We start from the raw sequence: 14,890 nt of genomic DNA, 5'->3' as shown, positions 1-14,890 counted from the left end.
AGGTTCTTTACTGAGTATTCTACCTTTGTCAGTTATTGCCTGGTTCCTGTTCAGAGCTGACGTTGCTTCGTGCTTGCTGTGAAGGTTGCTAATTAAAGAACCTTTTCTACACCAACTTCATCTCTGCCTTTCATTGGAGTTTGGATTTAACACCCGTCCTCAAGGCAGCATCCATATGTTTTTGTAATGAACTTTAACTGCTGCGCTGAATAGCTTGGAGGTGGGCGAGCCAGCAAACTAACAAAGTGAGCCGAGCCACGGGTCGGATCTTAGAGCCTGTTCACGAGCCCACCCTCGATATGTTTGCTGTGTAAATCATATAACAAACATCACATAAAATATGATAAAATTCGAGATAAGTGTATTATTTCAACATGTGAAGCATTTATTTTAACAGATCAATTTAAAGCATATTAAGTAAAATACAATGGGTTTTTTGTACAACTTGTATACAAAATTCACAAATTCGAAAGTGCTTTCAAATGGGTTAGAGGAAAAAATGTTGGTGAAGTAAAATATTTGCCTTGGATCACACAATTAAAGTAGAGAAGCCATGATTTATCCCGGTTTTCTAACTTAACTCTGAAAACATCAGTGTGAAGAAGCGACCCTTACCTCCACGGCGCGGCGACCAAGTGTGGACTCCCTTGCCTTCGGAACCACACATGCTGCAACTCAGCCACTCAGCAACTCCTCTCTCTTTCTCCCTACAGGCGCCCGCAGCAACAGCGGTGCGCAGCGGACCGGAAGCGACCTATCGTCACTCCGGAAGTGTGGCGATTCAAGAAGGACCGGAAGTGACCCCACCTGACCCCGGAAGTCATTCCCCAGGTTCCCGACCAGACGATAGAAAAGCCGACAAGCAAGAAGATGTGGGGTTCCCAGCAGTGGACTCGTGGCAGGAGTTAGCAACACGCGAAGAACCAGCAGCGGAGAGCGGAGGAGAAAGGAAGAGCCGAGACAAGGAAGAGGAGGAAGACGTTTGGTGCGAGGATTGGTGGCGACCTCAGGAGGTGGCTGGAGAGCGGCCGTAACTCGGAAGAGAGTTACGGCGGGGCACGTGAGTAACTTGTCACCTTTCTCCGTGTTTTCCCTTGTAGTTAGTGTAAATATTGTATATAGAGTCACGAGCAGCACCCACTGTAAAAATAAACGCACCCCTGGCACTGTATAGTACTGGACACCTATTTCCCCCCCCCTCCCTCCAAGCCACACTCTCTCCCCGTTACCCGTCTTTTACTTCCCTTCTCCACCTACCCTACCGTACCTCCCTCACGCTCGCTTTAAACCCCCTCACTCCCCGGTGCGGGTGAAAGTATTCCTAGGTCAGTTGTCCTCAGGACTAATCGCCCTGTATTTTTCTCTTGTACCTCCGAGGGGCACACCGTTACCTATATCGCGGCAAGACGACCTCAGCCCAGCAGCGGACGTCCTACAGACGACCCCCTCGCCGGATCCTCACCACAACAACCCCACCTGCATCTCCTACCTGGACTCCAACCCTGGCACATGTACTCTAAAGACCTGGTTTCTGTACTCTCAATAAATTCTCGCTAATCATAGCGCACTTCATCCGGCCTCCGCGCCTGTTATTCCGGCCCACCCCAACCCCCAATCCACAATCAGCCAGGAAATGGATATTTGTCTTTCCTTATGTTAAGGCTGTGTGCATTTTACTGCAGTTTTTATATAGCATGAACTCGACCCAAAGGTACTGGAGCACTTTCCATGAGTACCACTTACATTACACAAGGTTACATTCATTGTTTCTTGGCATGGGAGGATAAAGTGGTTTGCCCAGAATCACACGATGTTGAGCCGATGCCAAGACTTGAACCTGGTTCCCCAGTTCCAAAATCGGCAGCCCTGGCCCTAACGCCACATCTTTGGTAGAGGGAAGGAGGCACATTATGGGCTTGAGGTTCCAACCGGGCCTGGATCATATCCAGAGCAAGGCTTCAGGCTCAAGGCTGGCTCAATGTTTCAGTGGTTCTCCACGTCAATAATAGCTCCATAATATGTAAAACGTCAGTGATATTAGCATATGGTGTTCTGGCTTCCCCTGCTTTCATTATGGACCTTTTTGTTTTTCTTAGATGCTGTGTCAAATTAGCCTGCAATCTTTGTTTATTTAACACAGTATTCTATTCATCTTACATAATTGTACAAAACACTGTGTTCTGGCTTTAAAGGGGATTGTGAAAAATAAATTCATCTAGTCAGTGACTTTTAAGTGCACTATGTTTTACCGGGAAGCGTGGGTTCAAGTCACAGATTTCCTGCACAGCTAAGTTGTGGATCTTAGTGAAATCAATTTACTTCATGTGTCTAATGTACTTGATAGAGGGGGGCGTGGCCAAGATGGCAGCGAGCTGAGACGTGTTTTGTCTTCGCTCCTCCACCCGCCGATTTCCAGCCAGCCTTTGGCCCTAATAGCACACATATTAGCCATTGAGCTTCCAGGGGCTCTCAAGGGCATCAGACGACATACCGGGTGATTCCTGGGTTCCCGCGGGGGTCTCTGCGGCCGCCAGCCCGGACCTGCACTGGATCCCGTTAGTGGTACTGGAGAGAAGCGGCACGCGGAGTGGAGACGCTGCAGCCTTGTTTTTGAGCAGCGGGGACAGGCGGCTTTGCTGACAGCGCTGTGGAGGAGGTGATGCTTCTGAGGCTCTGATCTGTGGATCTCAGGGGCAACCGCCGGAGCACGTCGAGGAGCCTGACTGCCGTGCCCCCTACAAGAGCGCTGCCTGAGGACATACAACGCCTTTGGGGGCCGGCAGGGCTCTGTCATCATTGGACCCCAGGAACCCGAGAGGTGAGCCCTGTGAGCCCCCTCCGCCCTGCCGGGCCCACTAAATCCACCGCTGAGGGACCCTTCTAGATCTCTGCTGTGTGGTCTCTAGCCGCTCAACCACACAAGGCACAACCTACCTGACTGTTAGCTGAAACTTGATCCACCGCGCCCGAAGAGGGCACACTGCCCCAGCACTGGCCGCCATCTTTACGACCAGCGTGTCTCGCCTGCTTGGCTCCGACGACGTCCTCTACTTGGGCGACGGCGATATCGACGCTTGGTGGGGCGGCCGATCGGGGGGCACTAGGGCCTCCGGCCCTTTGGCCCACATTAGCGGTCTCCTCAGGTGCGCTGGGCTTCCCTGGGGCAGTTCCTGGACTGGTTTAGGCCTCGCAACCTTGGTGCGCCTGAGGTCAGTACCTGCGGCTGGCACACGGGTTTCCCCATGCGGAGGACTTATTGGGGTGTGCGGCCCTGCCCGGGGTCGACGCTGCAGGCCTGGAGCCTGGACTCATTTGAACACTCTCCTAGGTGGCCTTCTCGCCTCCCTCTTTATACGCTATGCCACTGCCTAGCTACACTCATATGGATGCAGTCTCCCTTGTGAGGTCTCCTAACAATCATCCCTGGGCATTTCGGGAACCCAGGGGCCAACCCTACTATCAGCGCCTGGGACAGTTCACTGAAGGGTTGTACCTTCTCACTGAGCCCCCCGGTCCCAACGCTATTTGGACCTTGCTCCACCTCTCCGGGGGCGACCACAGCTGGAGGGAAGTGGACCCTGACCATGGCCACGGCCAGCAGGACAAGTCTGCCACTAGGGAGAAAAACGCATTGAAGGACTTGTTCGCGAAGGCACAAAGTGGGGGACTGGCGACTCGGATCACTTGATCCCATCATTACAGATGGCGACCTCATCGGATGCTCCTGTGACACCGGGATTCTTGGAGTCCCTATTTGCCACCCTGCCTGAAGACCTCCACGCTGGCCCTTCTCCTCACTCGGCTTTTTAACTCCTTCGCGGAACCAGGCGCAATCCCTGCATCCATGTTAGAGGCAACAGTAAGTCGTTATTCCGAAACCGGGGGAAGGATAAAACATCATGTGGGTCCTACCGACCTTTTTCGCTGTTAAACATTGACTTGAAACTGTACAGCCCACCTAAGCCCTCATATGCAGGGACTAGTGGACCCTGAAAAGGCTGATTTTATACCACAGCGCCAGACGAGTGATAACACCAAAAGAGCTGCACACCCGATTGAAAAGGCTTCCCGTATTCCCGGAGAATACATGTTGACGGTCGATGCGGAAAAAGCCTTTGACCGTGTCCACTGGACATACCTAGAGCAGACACTGATACGTGCTGGTATTCGAGAGAAGATGCGAACGCACATTTTGAATTGTTATCATTTCCCCAATGCTACAGTTTGAGTGAATGGCCACACCTCAACACCGTTCCCTATCATTAGGGGCACTAGACAGGGGTGCCCTTTGTCACCCCTGTTCTTTGCACTCTACATGGAGCCTTTTGCTCCGAGGGTCCGAGACCATCCCCAGATCACTGGTATTCGCTTAGGCGGGGATACCCATACGGTAAGCCTTTACGGGGATGACGTGCTGGCCACCGTCACACACCCTACGACAGCCCTGGGAAGCTTCTTGGAAGAACTAGACACTCCGGGAAGGCCTCTGGCTTTAAAATCAATCTTACGAAATCCGTGGTGCTTGTTTTCTCTTTACCAAAGGCTGTATTGCCGAACTTCAGGTCCGTTATCCGCTACTATGGTCCGGTCAATCGGTTCCTTACCTAGGCATACAGCTGGCTCCGACTCTTCAAACTATGAGACAAATTAGTTATTCCCTCTTGCAGACACACATTCGGGCTGTGTTGCTGAAATGGAAACGATACCCAATACCGTGGCTGGTGCGCATCGCGGCCATCAAAATCACAATTTTCCCCACGATTTTGTATCTTTTCCAGACCCTGCCCCTCCCACCCCCTACCGGTTGGCTGCAAATGATCCAGTCTGACCTTTCCTCCTCCATTTGGCAGGGATGCAAGCCGAGAATGAAGCTGGTGAGCTTCCTTCCTCTGCATGAGGGAGGCCTCGGAGTCCCAGACCTGGAACTCTACTACAATGCCACTCAAATGCTGTACCTGGTTGAATGGAGCAAAGCGGAATCTGAGGAACATTGGATTTTTCAGGACCGGGCCGTTGCGGGCATGTCTCTAATGAAGATCCCCTTCATGCCCAAACACCATCGACCGCCCAACGTATTTGCTGCTCACGTAAAGAGCTCCGTCCTCAAGGTTTGGGACCGGGTCAATATATGGCATGCCCTAACCATGTTCCCTTCCCCATTCACCTACTTTTTGGATCACCCAGATTTTGGGCCCGGCGTTGACCCTCAGGCCTTCGTACGGTGGAGAGAGGCGGGTTGCCACGTTCTAGGCCAACTGTTCCACAGAGGGGACGTTATTCCCTTTCCGCATATCCGGGCTGACCATGGTCTCCCGGAAGCGGAACACGTGTACTACCTTCAGTTCCGACATTGGGCCCTACATCCTGACAACAGGGCGCCGGCATTGCGGCTTCTCACTCACTATGAGCGTTGGCTCATCACAAGACCCTCTGATAAGAAACTGATCTCCTATCTCTACGAAATGCTCCTATCTAGATACACTCACATATCCACACTGGTAGGGCAAGATGGGAGAGAGATCTTGGACGTGACTTTAGCTCCCGGGAATAGGACGGAGCATGTTATAGGGCCCGTCACACAGCTACGCACGTAGGCCTGACTGAAACTTTCACCAAGCTCGTATACCACTGCAACTAAACACCAGAGAGGTTACACCAGGCTGACCCCTCCCATAGCTCTGACTGTTGGAGGGGCTGTGGACAGAAAGGCTCCTTGGTTCATCTCTTATGCGACTGCGCACACGTATTCAATCCTACTGGACACATGTACTTGACGAGATTGACAAATACTTGGACACAGAACTTCCTGGGTTCCCCGCATATGTTCAGCTGTGAGTGCCCAATCCTATCACTTACCAATTGAAGTCCCATATTGGAAACAAATAGCCATTGCTCTTGGTACGGCTACATAGAACATACTTATACACTGTAAAACTGCCCCGTTCCCACACACACCAGGTGGTATCACTGTCTCTAGCACGTGTTGGCATGGAAAATATCTCCCTCACCCTGGCAGGAAAGGGCTCTTCCTTCGGCGAGCTTTGACAACCATTTTTAGCTCTTTTAGCCCCAGAATTTAGGGAACTGTATTGCCCCAAATATCTACCCCTATTGCAACTCACTACTCCAGACCCTCATGCATGACTCACTTCAGCTCTACCTAGAACACACTGGCCCACGTTGCGCTGTGTGGAGAGGGCGAAGAGTGGTTTCCTTCCCCTTTTCTGTTCTTTCAATATTTCCCCTTTTTTTCCTTTCATTGGGTTGGGTGGGGAATAGTGTTTTTTTCTACATTGAAAGTCACATATCCTTTTGCATTTCAATTTGAACCTGTTGAACGCTGTGTGGCTCGTTTACTATGCTCCTTTCTTTTGTGTGGCTTCATATCAATAAAAAGATTTAAACAAAATCCATACTAATATAATAAATAGAGAGCCCAAACCTTTGAGGCGGGTAATCTCAGGAACCACAGCACCAATCACAACACCCAATACAGAGTTGGAAAGGGCAGTTGCAGCAGAAGGACATAGGCTATGCAGACGCCTACCATATACATTTAAAATGTAAAAGAACCGTGCCAGCAAAGTAGTCCCTTGTGGGCGTGTCTGCGTTGTGCTGTGGGTGTGTGCTGGGGGCGTGAACACGGCCAATGGGCACGGCAATTGCGCGGCACCAAGGGGTGTGGCCAATGGGCGCGAGAATCGTCAACAATCGCGCGGCACATCCCAAAAAGAAAAAACGTGCCTTGAGGGCGTGTGGAAAACAAACCGTGAGCCGTGCGTTGAGCCGGGGGCGTGGCCAAGGCCAATGGGAGCGGCAATTGCGCTTGAGCAAGGGGCGTGGCCAATGGGCGCAGCAATTGCCGGGGTTTAGGGGGGGGCAGACGCGACCGATCGTGCCTGCGGGTACAATAACTGCACAGTATCGTGCGTGCTGTCAGCCAGTAAACTCTCTGCATAAAGGACCGTGCCTGCGGGGACACTAACTGCAGCGTCTCCTGCGCGCTGTCACTCACTCAACTCTCTGCATAAACGAATTAACACCAGGCGCACCTCATCAACCAGGGCTGGAGCCGGGCTCAGGCGGCAGATGACGCGACTAAGTGCACCTGCTGGGACACTAACCTTTGAACTGATTGCACTTTCCCACATGCGCAGCATCTCCAGCGCGCGCTGTCACCCACTCAACTCTCTGCATCAACGAGTTTACACCACAAGCACAACATCAAACAAAACTGGAGCCGGGCCTCAAGCGGGGGATGACGCGATTCAGCGTGCCTGCGGGGACACAAAATTTACAACTGAATGCACTTTCACACACGCTTACCTACAGAAGTGGAGTACATACACACTAGAGACATCTGCTAATACTTCTTACTCCGAGGTACACACAGTATCTGCACACACATGCCTAACTATTGTGACACTTCATGCTAAAAATGTTGTCTACCGTGAGATTTTAAAATAAATTTCCCTTGCCTATTACACACATTGCACACATTCTATTTCATTCCCGGACAACGTCGGGACGGGTTGCTAGTGTACTTGATAATGAATGATTTAAAGCTCATGTTTAGTAACTTTCATTTCAGATAAATGACAATGCAACGTTGTGATCTAATGCACTAAACTGAAACACTACCATATGGTTTTTTTTATTACATAGCATGATAGTAGCCAGCTATTTAGCAATAGATTCCATCATACAATTACAAAAGAACAGCACTGGGCTATTTATGAACAGTTAGCACACCATTTTTATATTTTTCTTTGTAACAAACTGATGCCCGATGCCAGCACAATCCAGATCCTCTGGTGTCTGAGCCAGGTGCCCACACCCAACACCATAAGGAGAAACCATTTATCACCCACCCCAGCCTCCCTCCCATTTGCCACTGCTTTAACTATTATCGTGGGGAAGCAGAGCAATGAATTCTGTGGAGCTTAGAAGAAAGCGTTCTAGAGGGGACATCATGACAGTGTGTCGGAGATAGATGTCCTTAAACAACTGCCTTGAGTAGGTGCGGCTAGATGTGGCAAGAATAACTACTATATGCAAACCAAGAGTGTATGTGTCTGGTGTGGATTATGGGGAGAGAATATCATCCTTGGTGAAGTCTTTAAAGCTAACCCCAAAATTTCCCACACTTGGGCAATAAAATGTTTTATCAGACCCCCGGCTCATTCCTCCCTGTGTAACAGGTGCTCACAGATTAAAACTAAGAGAGCGAGACTTTGTTCCAAATTATGATAACTGGAAGAAGTAAATCCTTCCAGGGCAGTGTGATATTGCATTTTCCTAGCAGAAGAGCCTGGCTGAGGAACTTTGTCAAAGGTTTCTCGAACTTAAGGTGGCGGAATACGCCGGATATGAAATGCTTCTGTGGAATTTGTTAGTACACGGCCCATCGCCGTCAACGGCACCTCCAAAACTCTTTGCTAATATGAAAGAAATGTAAGGCAAGACCAAAGCATATGAAGCAAATTGGCATCTAATTGCATACACAACGGACATGCAGCTGCAACTCTCGGGTGTGTTTGTGAAGTCGGGCAGCTGTAAATTAGGCTCAGCTCAGAATATTACATTGAAATACCTCACCCAACCTCAGACAATAACTTTTGGGCCTAATCCAATTTAACTGATGGAGATACCTGCATCCCGCATTCTAGAAACAAGTGAACTTTTGCCAGCAAAAGTGTCTCACAAGTGCGGAACACCATATACCGGGTAGTACGGAATGAAGTAAAAGAAAGACCTACACTACTTGCGGTTTAAACATGAAAATATATCCTCTAAAGTTTGGTGTTCCGATTAAACTTAATATATGTTAATTAACAGTGCTTGTACAAAGTTGACAATCTGTTGATTGCTACCTAGGCCCCAAAGGAAGTTCATACTGTACCCGTCCATAAGCCCGGCATAGACTCTTGATGGGGCACTCCCGACAGAGAGCGGATTTGGGGGTGCACACCATTGCACCCAGCTCCATCAGAGCTTGATTGAAGTCCCCAGGCCTGGAGGGATCCACTAGAGAGTTGGCAAGGTGCCTAGGGAGAGGAAGACGTCTAGTTAGGGGCATGTGTAACACAAGAACGCGGGCTGACTTTGTAGCCTAAAATGTGAATACACTTTAATGGATGGCAAAACTGACAGCTACCAAAAACAAGATTTAATAAATCAATATCGACAGACGTCCCAAATCAAAATGTTTAAGAGTTAGAAATATTTCAGGTTGGGGAAGTTAATTCTGAGACTCAGACACGGAGACTCTCAGTTGGAGGCTACACATAGATTTATGTCGAAAGGGGATTTTAGGAGTTCAGAAGACTGCACCGCCGTCTGCAAAGAGAAGACATGGTCAAGCAGATGGGAGATCGTTACAATTCTTTCGAAAAAATTACTGAACCTGTGGCTAAACGTTTATTGATAGTTTCCCAAGTCAAATATTCTTCCCATTGCATTCTATGCCAATTGAATAGGAGAATACCCATCATAAATCTTTACCAAAGTAGAAGCTTTAACTCTACTGCAAAGCAGATCAAACAGTCAAATAATGCCGGATCATGGGGACCACGGGTCCTCAAAAACAGCCAAAGCAGGAGTCAAGGGAACATTAAAAGGGCATTGAAAGTCTTGTGGCAAGCTTGCAGGTTCATGCCAGAGGAGTAGTGGGGTGTCTGCTGAAAATTTAAAGTTGCATTAATTCTGCCAATTGCGCCCTATCTTCAAATTCTCAAGTTATATTTTGAACGATCAAAAACTGGAGCATGTATTCTGTACGGCATATGACTGCTTCATCTCTCTGAGTTCACGCTTTATAAATACCGATCATTCATACATATGAAAATGCATGCAAAAAGCAATTCAGTGGCCGATGAAGCTGAAGATAAATGTATAGAATAATTTCTACTGCATACATTAAAAAACTAGGATAGAATGACGGTTTCTCAGCCAGATGTTTCCAGAAGGGAACCTGTCCAGTCTGTCAGCAGCAAAATGAGATCTATGCATTAGGAGGCTTTACACAGCACTTGTTGCACAGAAGTGGTCTTTCAACAATGGGGGACACGAAAGAGTGCCCAAGGGGGCTCAAATCTGCAGCAACACATATGACAACCAATACCGGTCTGATAACGAACTTGGGCCTACATGCTTTTAAAAGGGAAACTGAACATTCTTGGACTGTTTGAATTATTAAATATTAATGTGAGAAAATATAAAAGAATAACAAGGAAGAGTAATTAGAGTTATGGATTATGGGCAGGCTAGCGACAATCAAGATGGAAACAATCCCTAGAATTATTTTCTTATTTCTCTACTCCTTAAAAAAACACAGAGTGGTCAACAATTCCACTTGGGTATGCAAAAAGCCAAGGATCGCTGGGCATTGGGGGAGGTTGCTGATAAGAAAAGGGAAAATATTGTGAAGTACTTTCAAGTTGACTAAATCCGCACCATGCCTGAGTTGAAAAGACCAAAATATGAACAACAGTGGTGTTTCATAGACCAATTTATAACTGGGGTTTAGCTTAAGGAATTAACACTATCAATGTGCCACAGTCACACTGACTGAAAGGATCCAGCAACCCACTGACATGGATGTTATTTCTTAAGATATACCCCTGAAAACAACTGTATTTGTTGCATTAGCTATGCCAAACTATAACAAGCACTGGCGTTTTCAATAGGTCTCGCAGTAGGAAAGTTGGAGCTATTGGTTTTGTAAATGACATTTTATATTTATGTTTTGTGATTTACAATGCCAATACTTTTAACTTTAGCAAATGTGACACTTTTAGCATTTGTAATGCCACATGTTTTGTATTGACGTGACTTAGATGTATTGATATTACAAATAACAATGGCTTTTAATTTTTTTAAATAATTAATACTTAAATAAGAGTGATTGTAATTTATAATGGCAATGGTCCGAAGTAGATAAAATAGTGGCAAAATAGAAAAACTGGTTATGCTGCACAATATCCTTACTGCAACAGCATTAACTGTTGCATGGTCATACACTTACTTATAAGGTCCCAAAGGCGAGACCTATTGGCTATGAGCATAAAGATGTGTGCCACAGGACGTCGAAATGATGGCTTTGTTCAGTCCAGCAGTAATTTGCAGTGTGATGTTGAATGTGTGCCTATACTAAAGTTACAGTGATACAGAGAAGTACAGAGTGGTCCTGCACAAGGTACGAAACACACACTTCACGAAAGAGTAAGATGTTCTAAAGCAATGAACTAAAGATGCGTATCTTTAGGAGATTACAAGAGACCCTAATAAAAAATAAACTCCAATGAGCTGCGCAATCAGCACATCTTAAACAGTTACACATGTAAGATTATAAAAAAAAACACACAGGCCAGTCCCATAAATCAGCATATCTTAATAATTTACAGACATATGGAGGCCAGCAGCCCAACGATAAGCACAGTTTAAATATGAGACACTGGATAAAGTGCAGGCATACACCTGACAATGATCAATAAAAATGTATGCTATGTTATGATGGGAGCACGCCCACTCTGAAAATTCTAGTAACACTAATTTTAGAGTATATCTTGCCATGCTTTCATTGACTGTAGTAATGCAGCTTGGTTGCACTAATTGGATGTGTAGCTTGCTGTCGCACTCATACGCTCCACATCTCAACCTCCTTTTGTATTCCAAAACGGTGGTTGCTTGTTTTGCACTGCGGAGGGTCACCAATTCTTTCAAATGGGGCACTGTACATCAAATCTAAGTATCCACACTCCAGAGGCGCGTAAAACAACATGAAACCGAGGTTGGAAGTCAGTATTCAATGGGCACTTGTAATTACGAAGTTACCTACTCCTACGGCATCAGTGTAAGCCACTGGGGCAACACCGAGTTGCCTGGCAACCATTCATAATATTGACACGCTATACCAGGACTTTGTCTTATCATTCTATGAGTGTCGGCTTTGACATACATCCACACAGCTCAGCCAGCATGCACCTGTTACGTTTGCGTGTCTATAGATAACAATACTTACACCAACATCTAGGACATGCCGAGATTTGGTTAACAAGCATAGTCTGACAACCCTTGATAAAGAGGCCGGGGAGGATCGGTGGGGAAGTGGAGTTCACGAAGCAGCGACGAAAGCTGCAGGAGGGGCCGTCACTGAAGCATTGCAGGTCACTCTTTCTAGCTGAAAAGCAGCACGCCATGCAGCACAAATGGAGCTTTCATCAAACACAGTTGTAAACAGGAAGAGAGCCCCTTTGTATGGGAGCCTGGGAGAGTGGAGAAATTGTGCTAGTCCAGCTGCAGCACTTTAATTTAATGCCTTGCTGAGAAAAAAACATGGTACGACGCAGCATGCAAATATGAAAGATTGGCACAAATTTAGAACAAAAAAATTATTTACTTTTTATCTTCCTGGCAGTCAACATCCAAGGAGGGATTTTGGGGATGAGAACTAAACAAAAGGAATTTTCACTGACACTGAATAGAACTCTTCTTTCCCTGTGAACTGCTTCTTTCAAGTTTCTAAGCTGTTGTGCGTTATTTAATTATGCATTTGTTATATTTCTAAAGTGCATACTTCAGATTGACTGGCTAAATGTTGGTGAACTATACTATAAGGGTTGGGGTAGAACCAATATTCCGAAGAGGGGAGATAGAGAAGGGGGCGAGACGGGTTGTGGCGGCCCTAAAAGTGATCGCGTGAAAGTGAAGGGGAAAAAAATGATGAAATCGAAGATGTTCTACAGTGGCGGGCGTAAGAAAGAGTGGAGAGGGAGGGGGGCGGGCGGGTTGTTGCGGTCCTAAAAGACACGTGAAAGTGAAGGGAAAAAAAGAAGGGACAGAGAGGAGGAAAGGTGGGAGGGAACACGGACTGGGGGAAGATTGACTGGCTAAATGTTGGTGAACTATTCTATAAGGGTTGGGGTAGAACCAATATTCCTAAGAGGGGAGATGGAGAAGGGGGCGGGACGGGTTGTGGCGGCCCTAAAAGTGATCGCGTGAAAGCGAAGGGGAAAAAAAATGATGATATCGAAAGTGTTCTGCAGTGGCGGGCGCAAGAAAGAGGGGAGAGGGAGGGGGGGCGGGGCGGGTTGTTGCGGCCCTAAAAGACATGTGAAAGTGAAGGGAAAAAAAGAAGGGACAGAGAGGAGGAAAGGTGGGAGGGAACACGGCCTGGGGGAAGCTGGCTGGGAGGGGGAGGAGAAATCCAAGTAAGGCTGTGTGAGGGGAGGTGCTGGAGCTGGGGAACAGATGGCTGTTAAAGTTTATGGCCCAAAAGCGCGTGCCTGTGGCCACGTGAATTCGAAGAAAACCGCACCAAAAAACCCTTAGTTTGACGAGTATTTTGAGCACTTGAATTCTCTCCATTTCCCATTCCTTCGGAATGGAAAAGGCGAGACCTAAAAAGCAAGAAATGTGTATGTTTGTCCTTTCAATAGTGTGTCCACTTGAAAATATGAACTGCATGCATATTTCATAAACAATTAGATTTCATGCTCAGGGCATCCTTGGTCGGGCTGTCTCAGTGGGTGCATTTAGTTCTCTGCCAGTGATGAGTTATTGTCTGTATTACAAGGGGGCTGAAACAGAACTGCTGATGAGTAAGGCTCACAAAAACCTTGCCAAGCTACTTGTTTCCTTTCTAAGGAAAAGGGGTCAGGACTTGTGGCCAGTATGGAGAGGCGTGTTTTTTGGCCTAGATACTGAAAGGTCCCCATTAATTACATCTTGAAGCTATTTCAGAACTCACCAGTTACCCTGGTTCCAGATGGTCATATTTAACTTAGCAACTGAGACCATGGGAAATTAGCTTTGTTTTAAACGTAACATAAACAATCAGATATTGCATTTTGACTACTGAGACAACTCCATCCACAGTCCTCCCAGCTTCTTCAATCCCAATCTCCTCATGCACAAACAATGAGCGGGTAGTGTAGTTCTACCAACTTTTCTGAACTGCGCCCAAAGATGTTGGGGCCAGCACGGCTGCCCAGCCTGTTGCATCTGGGGCGACACCGTAAATGCTGCATCCCAGGAGGAAAGGTCACCAGAGATATTGGTGCTTTCCCACCAGCCCCGAACAGCCTTGAATAGAATTCCCACTGGAGATGCACAGAAGCTATAAAAGTCCCAAGCAAACCTTATGTTGCGAGTAATGTTTTGTACAGCAATTCCATGGCGCATGCATGGAATGCCAGAGGTTAGAATGCTACTCCTTGAGCCTTCGGGGAGCTCGCTGGCGAGAAGGATTTGACTTGCAACTCTGGGAGGTTCCTTGCTAATAAACTGGAGTTCCTGCATCATTGGCTACTAACTCTTCCTTGAAGTGAACATAACACTTACCAGAGTCCATCTGTGACTGCAGGGCTCCCAGAGTCGGCACCAATGGCACGGGCTCGGCACAGGACACGGACCACATTCCCATCCACGACCCCGGTCACCTAATGATAGGAAGGAAACATAAGCACTTAAAATTAAGGTCCATAAAGAGGAAATATGTTATTAAAGCATTAGAGGTATACAAGTTCCCAGGATGGTTTAGCTAGTATTTTCTATAGTGTTTTTCACCTCCACTCATATAAAACCTCATTTATGAACAGTGGTGGGATAAAACAAAGTCTACGGCTGAAGCTTATCTACCAGTAATTCTGAAATCATGTAAAGGGCAGAAACACTGGCGGTCACAGTGAACTATTGGCCTAATTAATCTTGATGCAAAACTATTTACTAGACTCCCTGCCTCGCAGATGGAAAGTACTTTACCATTCTGGGTAGACCCAAATGATTGGGTTTCGAGAAGGAAGAATGACCTATAACTACAGAAGAGTAGCTCATCTTATTGAAAAGTTAGGCACATGCAAGAAACCAAAGGTGAGTAAAACACTTGATG

At 47.1% G+C, this 14,890-nt stretch overlaps 1 protein-coding gene across 4 annotated transcripts in view; it reads right to left on the bottom strand.

Moving 5' to 3' along the window:
* The window catches only part of MUTYH (mutY DNA glycosylase), a 191,197-nt gene that overhangs the window by 120,505 nt on the left and 55,802 nt on the right, over nucleotides 1–14,890 (bottom strand). For all 4 annotated transcript variants that reach the window (XM_086952290.1, XM_086952291.1, XM_086952289.1 and 1 more), the window contains exons 9-10: nucleotides 14,344–14,441; nucleotides 8,903–9,047 (exon numbers count right to left, since the gene is read on the bottom strand). In XM_086952290.1, coding sequence (XP_086808416.1) covers nucleotides 8,903–9,047; nucleotides 14,344–14,441 — 243 coding nt within the window. The remainder of the gene's footprint in view (nucleotides 1–8,902; nucleotides 9,048–14,343; nucleotides 14,442–14,890) is intronic.

The sequence above is a fragment of the Lissotriton vulgaris genome, chromosome 1_1, assembly GCF_964263255.1.
Source record: "Lissotriton vulgaris chromosome 1_1, aLisVul1.2, whole genome shotgun sequence".
In the NCBI taxonomy this organism is placed as follows: domain Eukaryota; kingdom Metazoa; phylum Chordata; class Amphibia; order Caudata; family Salamandridae; genus Lissotriton; species Lissotriton vulgaris.
The sequence above is the reverse complement of the archived record's forward strand: the minus strand, read 5'-3'. Positions and strand labels throughout refer to the sequence as shown.